Source organism: Condylura cristata, unplaced genomic scaffold, assembly GCF_000260355.1.
Source record: "Condylura cristata isolate star-nosed mole 26May11 unplaced genomic scaffold, ConCri1.0 scaffold00002, whole genome shotgun sequence".
Taxonomy (NCBI): Eukaryota; Metazoa; Chordata; class Mammalia; order Eulipotyphla; family Talpidae; genus Condylura; species Condylura cristata.
Window position 1 is genome coordinate 3608823 of NW_004567103.1, and position 11097 is coordinate 3619919.

The 11097-nt window shown below is 40.3% G+C and overlaps 1 protein-coding gene across 3 annotated transcripts in view; it reads right to left on the reverse strand.

The window, feature by feature from the left end:
• Nucleotides 1–11097, reverse strand: part of PSMD1 (proteasome (prosome, macropain) 26S subunit, non-ATPase, 1) — an 81126-nt gene that overhangs the window by 7179 nt on the left and 62850 nt on the right. For all 3 annotated transcript variants that reach the window (XM_012726931.1, XM_012726923.1, XM_004674206.1), the window contains exons 19-23: nt 8133–8235; nt 5716–5885; nt 3928–4020; nt 1718–1804; nt 799–945 (exon numbers count right to left, since the gene is read on the reverse strand). In XM_012726931.1, the coding sequence (XP_012582385.1) occupies nt 799–945; nt 1718–1804; nt 3928–4020; nt 5716–5885; nt 8133–8235 (600 nt within the window). The remainder of the gene's footprint in view (nt 1–798; nt 946–1717; nt 1805–3927; nt 4021–5715; nt 5886–8132; nt 8236–11097) is intronic.

The following is an 11097-nucleotide window of genomic DNA, read 5'->3' on the forward strand; positions in this document are numbered from 1 at the left end:
CACACACACACACACACACACACACACACACACACACACTGCATAAAACGTGCTCTCATCCAAGGTCATGAAGATACGTATGTGTGCCTCCTCATCAGGGAAGCCTAGAATGGCCTGCTACTGTGGGCTGAGTTGCCCTCCACCGACACCACCAGGGATGACTTTCAAGCTGATGAGAACAGGCTTGCTTTCTTATAAAGATCTAGACATCGCATTTATGCCATGCTAGACAGGTCTAGGATCTGGATGCACTGGTGTGTCTATGATGGCTTTCTAGTTTTCTAGATACAAAAATCTAGGAAGTGAAGATAACACGCTCAGATTTCTGATTAGCATTTGTTTCTAATATGAAACATTCTGTCTGAGAATAAATGACACAAAAATCCCTTTCTGATTGTAAAATTAAGTGCTCTAAGTCCTTGTGTATTAACTGTGTTCCCTTGTCCATTCCTATGAATCAGGGAGGAAGAAAATGAGGCAGAGAAATGCTTATCACCTGACCTGAGGGCACACAGTTTGTAAGCAGAGATCAAGTTCAAACTCGGGATGTCTGTTCCAGATTCTAGGCCGCTAACCCCACGCAGTATTAGCAAGTTCAATAGTTTAGCCTGGGCAGATTAAAGATTCTGTGGGGGTTACACAGAGTTCCCCCAAACCTACAGGGATTAGATGGGAATGTTATTTCTTTGACTAAGAGATTTATAGAACCAGAAAGGTTTCTCCAGTGTTTTGGAGGTTTTTCTACTGTCCTACAGATACATATCCCACCGGTAACTGCTAAGGGTCATAGTAACTTACTGGTTTAAAAGGCTGGTATCTGCAGGTCTCTGGCATGGTCAGCACCTTAAGCTGGGCAGGCATAACTCGGGCAGGGTTATCCAATAACTGGAAATTTGGCTCAGGTTCTTTTTTCTTCTCTTTTTCTTCCTTTTTCTCTGCTTCATCCTGGCGGGGGGTGGGGTGGGGTGGGGTGGGATGGGGGATATACCATTGAATAATGTTTGTTAAAATTTTTTAAATTTATTTTTTCACAGAATAACTGGGGTGTAGGCCAGAAGTGCAGGGGGTGAGAGGACTCATCAGAAACAGAGTGGGTGGATCTACTGAAAGAGAATGGTGGAGAGACAGGAGTGGTCAGCTCCCTGGCTGGGCATTGAGCTAAGGCCATAGTGGTGATAGTGTTGAGACTTAACCCCTAGGCTACCAGGAAGGTGCATGAATAATGTTTTATAAATGACTGAGCAACTGTTAAGGCACAAAGATAGTAGTATATACAATGGAAAGACAACTAAAATGATGCCAGACTTGGAGGGAGAGGTCAATTCTGCTTGGGTGTAAGAATGATATTTAGCTTAGCTTTTAAAAACAGATGAGACAGTATTTTCTACTGGCAAAGATCAGTAAAAAAGGGTTATTGAAGCAAATGTCTGAAAGAGCCTTCCTTTCTCCCATCATCATCTTATCTGATGAAAACCCTCTGCCTCTCAAAGCTCATTAGTTGTCATTTCCACCCCCCAGGAACTCATTCCCAGTTTGTACCCTCTATTCTTCCCAGGAATGGAGGTAGCTGCTAAAGTTTCATCCAACTAAAATAATATGGGTCCCTATACTTAGAATAGAAAGCCAAGAGCAAGATTAGTAATATTCAACAAAGAAAGAATTTGGAGGACAATAGAGACAGACACATCAACCCATGTGAGCCCCAAGTTATACCTACCACTTCCATTTTTTCCTCTTCTTTTTTTTCTTTTTCCTTTTCCTTCTTTTTAGCCTTGGCAGTAATAGACAACACAGCAGTAGAAACCTAGAGGAAGTGAGCAAGGTAAATCATTGTAATCCCTTTATTTACGTATCAGTGTACAAGTCGTAAGAGAACAGTCCTAGAATATTCTGTTTTCTGCCAGTAAGTATCATAAAGAACATAATAATCAGGAAGAAAATGGGAAAAACACCTCTTACATAATTTACTACTATTGTTAAATCAGGTGAGTCTCTAATTCCCGGAGGCTTGGGTCCAAAATAACTATTTTTTTTTTAAACTGCAGCATAACTTGGATGTGAATTTGCTGTTATGAACTTTTGAATAGAGATCTGTGTGCTTCATCCTTTTTTACTTTATATGGAAAGCACTTTCTTCCAAACCTAGTTGCAAAGATATTCCCACTGGACTACAGTGAGAATTCCCTGACAATGGTAACATGTGATTAGCAGGGGATATTCTTCTTGATTGGTAATCACTTAAATCAAAGTTGAAACAGGGATTTTGAAAGATGTGGCAATATTCATGTAAAGCTGACTCTGCTTCAGACCTTTAAGGAGGGGTCTAAAAAACAGCCAATGAAACAACATGCTGGTGTTAGGCCTTCCAGCACTACCGCCTCAGTGGTGGGCGTGGACAGTAGCTTGATGTTCTTTCATCCCGCAACAAGTCTGCTGTGGCATTTGCTCCTCAGAGTCCAGTTACATAACAATGTACTTCCTGGACTGTGGATGGACCAGTTAGGTGTGAGCTGTGAGCTAAGTGGTACTGCATGGCCCAATCAGACTTGTGCATGGGGGCCCTGAAAGAGGACACAAGCCAGGGTCAGAGGGAGCTGACAGACTCCCCCAGTCTCTGCAAAGGACAGACAGTTCCAGCCTTTGAAGAAAGAAAAAGGAGGGTAAGACTCTGTACCTGGCCTCCAGAGAAAAGGAGAGAAGCATCTAGCAGCTGCTGACCTCCAAAGAGGGAAAAAAAGTTGAAGATCACTGTCAGAGACAGGGCCAGAGGCCCTGAAGAGAGCACCAAAGACCCCGGTGTCTAAGAGCTGCTGACAGTGGGTGTCCTTGAGGGACCAGTTGTGACCAAAGTGCTATCTCACTGGCACTACCTGAGTGAGGGAGCTGCTGCTGTGGGTACAGTAAACTCTTTGCGCCCCTGTTTGTAAAATAAACCCCACTGTGCTTGCTCCTGGAGCCTGGAGTCTCTTGCAGTTGCGTGCGGGTCAGAACCCACAGTGACCTGTCCTCTTCTCAGGCACTGTCCTTCGTGAGGCTACGGCCCACAGGCCCCTGTTGTGTGGATATTGTAGTGCTAGAGTGCTCAGTTTTGGCTTCTGGCCTTCTGGGGCTTTTTGGTGCCTCTCTGGTCTCAAAGCCTGGGCAGGTGGTGGGTGCTCCCCTCATTTGATCTGGCCTCCTGCCCTCTTCACCCATTTCACCCTCAAATATGGTTAAATACATAATTATCCCTACTTACCACACACAAAATTTACACAAACGATCAGCAATTGGCTAATATGTTACATGATACTGAGAGAGAGAGAGAGAGAACCACTGTCCTAAATGCAGGGTGCATAAAGGCTAATACTATGGAGAGAACTTTGGGGCTGCGTGTCGTGTCTAGTTTGGTTTACGACCTATCAGTGAGCACCCTCAAAACACTGGGTCGGAGTATAAGTTGGGTACATTAATTTCAAAAGGAAATTTGTATAACACCTATGGAAATAATTACAGTAAATGTGTACAAATCTATCAGTGACAATCAGAAATGTCCTTAAATGACTGGTAAAACAATGGTATACACCATATAAAAGGACTGCTCTGTATCTTTGGAAAAAAGAGATTCATATATACATGGAAAGTTTTATCGGTAAACTGTTAAAGTGAAAACAGTATGTGCAGAACAGTACCCAGAGAATAATCCTATTTGTAGTATGAAAAGCACTGCTATGTACCAAGAAAACATAGGAGGGATTCACAGATTGTGACTCATGGCATGTGGAAGATCAGGAGAGCACAAAATATGTTAGATTTTACTCTAAGAAGTATTATTTTACTTTTTAAAATATGAAATTCAAAACAAAAATATTTAGAACAAACAGAAGTGAAACACGAAGCAGCTCCTGTGTATAAACACAAACAGTGCTCAAAGCACCAAGAACCTACCTTTTCCTTTTCTTTCTCCTTTGGTACTTCCAGAGGGGCAGGGTATGCAAATGTGGATGGCTTACAGTTTGATTTATACTGAACCTTTGGCATCTGAAGAAATAAAAGGATATCCCCCCTCCATTAAAAAAGTAAAAATCAAGACTTAAGTTTTCTATGCTCTTAAAAAGCAACAGATGGAAAGAGCTGCCGGAAGTTTCAATCTGGGCTGGATGTTGAGTGACAGCAGGTTCAGTTTTATCACCACGCTCCCTAAAGTCACCTGCCTCCTCTAACTGAGTTCGTTCTCAGATACTTTATAGCCCTCCTGCAGTTCCCTAGACTGCGCTGACTTCTGTGACTCAACAGGTGGGCGCTCTATCGTCTTTCCTGTGTCAGTGGGTTCAGCTCCACATGGTGAGCACATCACACCAACTGTTACCCCTTTGTACCATGCCGCTGACTTGTAGTCTGTACATGTGACCATCACCTCCATTTTGGGTGCCACCACGAACAACTGACATAAGTCTATCAACAGTTTCTATCACCTATATCCTGGCTTAACAGAGTCTATTCAAACCTAATGCAAAAGTCAGCTTCAGGCTACTCATTTAAAGCTTAAAGTTCTTTGATGTGAAATTTTCTTGATTTAGTCAATATGCATAGATAAGAGAATTATAATGAACCTCCTATTTACCGGGACAAGGAATCTTGTCTTTTCCATGCCTTTTACTGTAAGGACCATAAGATTGTATGTCAAAGGAAAAAGTCCCCAAATTTATAGAGGATATTTAATCACAATGTTAAAGATAAGGGATTAGGAAACCAAAAGATTCTTGTTTTGAGACAAAATAGCTCAATATTTACAAATATGAGTAGTTTTTACTACAGAGCACTTAAATGTGACAGCTGGCAGTACAGCTATACTGGAAAAACACAAACCCCAATTCATTCAAATATTCAATCTTTATCAGCCAGTCTGGCCTAAAATTTTTCTACTCTGAAAATTTAACAGAACATTTTAACAACAATGATGACCAGATTTGAGTTATTTATAGGTCAAAAGGTCTCCAAGAGGCTATAAAAGGAGGAGTCAGGCCGCTAGACAGAGAGAAGACAAGCACAAAGCCTGTTAAAAGTAAAACGCGGATATGGTGCCAGGGAGTGTGTCTGCTTTAGTCTTCAGCTGAAGTGACTACTTTCCTGTGGCAGATTTCCTAGGGTCCCATTGTTAGTCTTGTTCCCTCGCCACCAAAGGGACAGTTTCCGGTGTTTCTTCCTTTGCAGTAATCTTTTCCTCCTATCAAATACTCCAGTCTCACATAACTCTGACACATGTCCCCACCTCCAACCCTTAATCCTTATCAAAATTTAATTTAGGTCTGCTTTCTTCTTTGACCAGATCATGCAATAGTATCCTAATGAATTTCCACTGATATCAGAGTATTTCTAAAACATGAATATCATGTCATCTATCTCTATGAAATCCTTTAATAGCTCCCAGCCTTCAGTATTAAAGAAAATTAATCTGAGTGGTTTGCAGAACCACTTCCATTTTGTATATTTAAGCCTCTCTCTCACCATTCCCTCTCAAATGATTTCATCACAGTTACACAGTTAGTAGGAGACCTCATTTTCAAAACTTCCACTAACATATTCCACATCACCACACGGTGATGCAATTTGAAGGGGAAACACTTTATCAATGAGATGCCAACTCATCTTTAAAATTCCACAAAACCTTCAGGTGGGTGGCAAAGAGCATACGGAGAGGAGGGTGTACTCACGAGACAGGCTTCGCAAACATACCTTCAAATCCTTGTTGAGGCCAATGACACAGGTTGGGGTATAAGCCAGTGAGAGGAAATGTGAAAGAGGAAACCAGAACCAGAACTGGGTGAAGACAAGGACACCAACCACTGAAGGCATGTGGGTGTGCCCAGTCCTGGACTGCAAGGAGATCGTGACATTATGGCCGCCTGCGGAAGAGAGACAATGTGAGCACGAATCCAGGAGGGCCACAGTAAAGACTTCTAAGTATTGTACTAGGGGAGCTTGGGCGATTATTTAAGAGTACAGTTCATAAAATATAATATGGAATCGCGGGACGTAGTTAGCTAGTGAGGTGCCCATATCTCCCAAATTGGAAGAGCTGTGTTTTAGCTGAACTCAAGGTAAACCTAGACTTTCAACTATGCAGGCATTTTTCAAAAACTAGGCCTGGAAGATTTCAAAACTACATACTAAGTTAAATATTTTATATTATGACTAGTTAGTTTGCCAATAACAAGAAAAAATTTTAGTATACATAGTATTTGCCAACAATAGAAAAGAGGCAAGAGGCAGGTAATGTTTGCTTTATTTCATTCTTTCTGCTTCATTCATGTTTGAACGGCGGGAACTTTGACATTAACTAGTCTTGTCACCCTGAACAAATCATTTTACCTCCCAAGTTTTTCTTCTTCCACATGCAAATGAAGACTTAAACTTGAGCACTTGAGGGGGACTCCCTGTTGACACAGGGGTTAAAGTCTCAGCGCTATCTAGCTGTCGCCAGCCACTGCAGCATGAGTTTGAGCCCTGGCCAGGGAGCTGAGCCACATGGTGCAGCAGACTATTCCTGTCCCCTCCATTGCTCCCCTTAGGAGGTATATTTCAGTAGACCCATCTGTTCTGCACCCTACTCTGTCTCTGGTGAATCCAAAAACTTGAGATTCAGTTGAAGTTTTTTAGGAAGCAAAATATGTAAAAATAATGAAATTAGAGCTACTCGTATTTAGCCTGAAGTTTGGATGTCAAGCAGGTGTATGGCTTGGGAACCTGACCAGTTTACCTACTCCTGCCACCATATCCTAAGTTATCCACGGAGGGAGTGAGAAAAACACGATCTGAAAGTTACTGAACAAGAGCTAAGATGTAAGACATCTGGAGCGAGTGTGTCCCTGTAAGGCTAAAACGACAGGAGGCTCTTAGTGGTTGCAGGTTTGGATGCCCTGAGGAACTAGCCAGGTAAAAGAAAGAGAAAAGTTGGAGTGGTGGGAATCCCTCAGAGAAGGATACTGTGTGGAGTGTGTCTTACACAATGGAGCATGTTGTTAGAGGTGCAGGTCCATTTCATTAAGTAAGTTTGGTTTTAAAAGTACTGCTTTAATATGAATTTTGCTCCAAATCTTGCAAATTTTCTAGCAGGTGAAATCAACATGTATTTGAGCCAGAGTTGGCCCACAGCAAGCTCACTTCCTCCTATCCTCTATCTTCTACTGGCGATGTCACCAGTAACAGCAGTTATGGAGTATGTCACAGGAATCTTGGCACAGAACTAAGGCACTGTACGCACACCACTCTGTTGGACGGGCAGAGCCTCTCCACTAAATAAATCACAATGTAGTATTGAGGAGTTTGGATCTGGGAGCTAGAGGCTTAGTGTACATTTGTTAGGCAAATATTCCATGTTTTGTAATTTAGGATGACCTGGCTAGAATGTGTCAAAATCCCAATTTTTCCAATGTCAACTTGTTTAAAACTTTACATACTAAGAAAAGAAAAAATGAAGCCAACACTCACTTTAATAAGGGCTATTCTAACTGCTTTACATGTATTTTTATACTTGATCTTAGCTAAAAGGCCAAAAAGTGATTACATGCATTTTTAATGTTATCAACACTACAAGGTAGATTTCTCAAGACAGGGAAACAGAGAGGGGACAATAATATCTCATGATTATAAAGTTAATACTGAAAAAGGACTGGGGGACTAGATTCAAATCCTATAAATCTGTATTCTTAACAACTCTACTAAATTATCTCCATGAGCTGCAGGGTTTAAATTATCTCCCTGGTGGCACAATGGGTTTAAGCACAGCATTGCAAGCAAGATGCAGCTGCCTCAGTGTGAGCTCAATCTCCGGCCTTGGAGGTCATCCACATGGCATGGCAGACCTCTCCTGACCCGCCCACAGCTCCCCTCAGCAGTGTATTTCATCAGTCGGCCAGTTCTGCTCCCCACTCTGTCTCTGGTGAATCCTCTCACCTCCCCTGCACCTCTGGCCTGCACCCCAGTTCTGTATGCATAAATAAATCAATCTTTAAATAAATAATCTCAAGGGACAATTTGTCCAAACCAAAAATAAGCAAAAAACATTGCTTATTTCTACTATGTCATATAGTTAACAGTTATTTCATTGGACTAACTTAACATAAAAATCTGGAAGACTTAAAAACACTTACCTGCATCCAGTATGCCCTGGGCCAGAATCGCACCAAACTTGGCCATGACATCATCATGCTTATCATTGATAACTTTGGAATACAGCTGTCTGAACTGATTCACCTGAAGGAGCAAGAAAAGGTATTATAGTCTAACTCTATTTGTATATTGTATCATTTTAGAGCAGGGGACAGATTGCTCCACTGGTAATAAAACAGTTCTGAATTTCACAGTATTCAAAAAATGAGGGATAGGATCGTGTTTGGAGGCCGAATAGTCTACTGGATGGGTAATAATCATGGATGGGGGTCCTGACTTTTCTGGTATGGGAACATCAGTTCTGTTTTCAATCCTCATTCCAGAGTGATGATTCATGCTCAAGGGAATGTTGAATGTGAGTTCACACTGCACCACTGTCAGCAGGCTTCTTCAACAGCTCAAGTGAACACTAAGGTTTACACTGCCTGTGAATCACAGCTATTCCGCTTACCATCAACCTTAAAGATTTCCTAACAGGCACAGACCTTCCTACCTTAGAGTAAACTACCCTTCATCGGAAGCTGTGTGAGTACATCTTGCATTAAATGTATTCACAATACAGTAAAGATTCTTATTATGTACACACATTAACTTTTTGAGATCACGTAGAATACTTTCATCAAAAGAAACACACCAAACAGAAACATGCTGAGTCATTTAAGATGGGGGTTACTGGTATTTTTGTTTCTTTATTGTTTCCTGCATTTCTCAAGTAAGATATATTAATTTACAACTAGAAAATATTTGTAATAATATATTCTTCTCAATACATTTGTGATTCATGTGAAACTGTTTGGGTGACAGTAAGGGAGCTACTTTATGCTGCTTCTGTGTCTTACACTTCTCTGCTTTCCCACCAGTGCTTTTCAAAATGGTAGGCACCAGGAAGAAGTCTGCTTGTTCAAGAAGCACATGATCATGGAGCTCCCCAAATCTGCCAAAAGCAGAAAATATTCAATTTGAGTTTCCTAATATAATGACTTTATCTCCATTACATCCTCTTTGGGAAACTCTTGCTTCACCTAGTCTGGCCCTGGAGGCTACTGGTATGCAGTGCACAGCCCACAGAACCAGACGACCTCTGCTCTCACGGGCTGGCCTGGCAAGTTACTTAGCCTTTCTGGGTCTGTTTCTCTGCAGGGACTACAGCACCTACTGCAATGGAAGTTGCAAGGATTACAGAAGGTTATATAATGCGTAAAGGGTATTTCATAGTTCAGTAAACATGGGTGGTCTTACCATGTGGGGCAGAGTCCTACCAGTCGTCTTTGACTATTACCTCTGCAAACTAAACACTGCAAAGAAAATCACATTCCTCAGACACAGTTCACACTGCTTATTTACAAGCAGCAATAGACTATGGTGGGGAAAACAATGAACTAACTCTGCCAGCACCTCATACATGGCCATTAGTAAACTATTTAGTTCTCTAAGTCTTACTTAAGTAAGACTTAGAGAACTAAATAGTTTACTAACCACAAAATCCATCATGACTAAACATCACAAAATTCCCTCCTAGTTTTAAAATTTCTAAGGTTTGATGTTTTACTCTGTTTCAACAGGTCAAATTCTTTTGATGATGAACTTATTTTAGATGAACGTTTACATTACCTTATAGGTTGGGAATTTTATGCACCAGAGGTTTATAAAATATTTCGTGAACTTTTAAAAAGAAACATTGGACAAAACACTGCATGTACATAATAAAAAAGAATTTAAATATAAAATTGCACCTCAAACAATAATATCACATTCAGTGGAATGGAAAGACAGGTTAAAAAAAAATCAATGCAATTATATCATTAAGCAGCAGGTTACTTAAAAAGCTAGTTGTTTATTACTTTAAAAACCCCTACATTTTATGACTTAAGTTAGCAGTAACTTAATTCTCACTATGATTCTTCATAAATGATGATTATTTTAGTATATAGGGTGGTACCTTTGGTTTGGAAGGCAACTGTGAGATCACCTTATCTACGCCTACTTTATGAATGTGAAAACTAAAGTAATGTAGGTGAAATGACTAATCATGGCTAGGATCAGGGTTTTCTGACTCAACTTCTTTGTTATAAACAATGTGAGCACCCTTCCTCCCTACAGGAGAATCTGTAATAGAAAGAAAACTGTATTCATTTCCCATTTTATATTATGAGAATTTTATACAAAAGGTAGTTAAATTTTAGGCAAATCTATAATCCATGCATCTATTATACATAGCTATCTAAAATCTCTCCAGCGCCAGCAGGCTTTTGATTATATACATTATACTGCAAAAAATGCAAAAATAAAAAACACCTCACACACAAAAAATAAATAAATAAATAAATAAAACACCTCACTCGGAACACAAAAACATGGATTAAAAAGGACACCTGTACCCCCATGTTTATTGCTGCTCTATTTACAATAGGGAAGATGTGGAATCAATCCAAATGCCCCAAAATAGAGAACTGAATTAAAAAGATGTGGTACATATACACAATGGAATATTACTCAGCAATCAAAAAGATAAAACTCATGCCTTTTGCAGCAACATGGATGGAGCTAGAAGGAATCATGCATAGTGAAATAAGCCAGGAAGAAAAAGAAAAATACCAGATGGTTTCACTCATAGCTGGAGCATAAGGGATTAGAGAACAAAAAAAAAGACAGAGACAAAAGTAGTAGAATATAAATGAAAACAAGGAACAGCTATAAACCAGAGGCATTTTATGGGGGTGGAAGGGAGAATGTGATCAGAACTGGGGTGGGAAGAATGCACCGGACTGTGGTGATGGCACATGGGTGAACTGGTGGTGGGAAGTCCATGGGTATTACAACTGAGATGGAAAAATGCACAAAACGAAGAACGATGTAAAATAAAAAAAAATTTTTTTTAAATGTTTCGAAAATAAACCTGTTAGGAGTACTTATGTCCTCCAAATTGTATTAAAAATCTTTTAATTA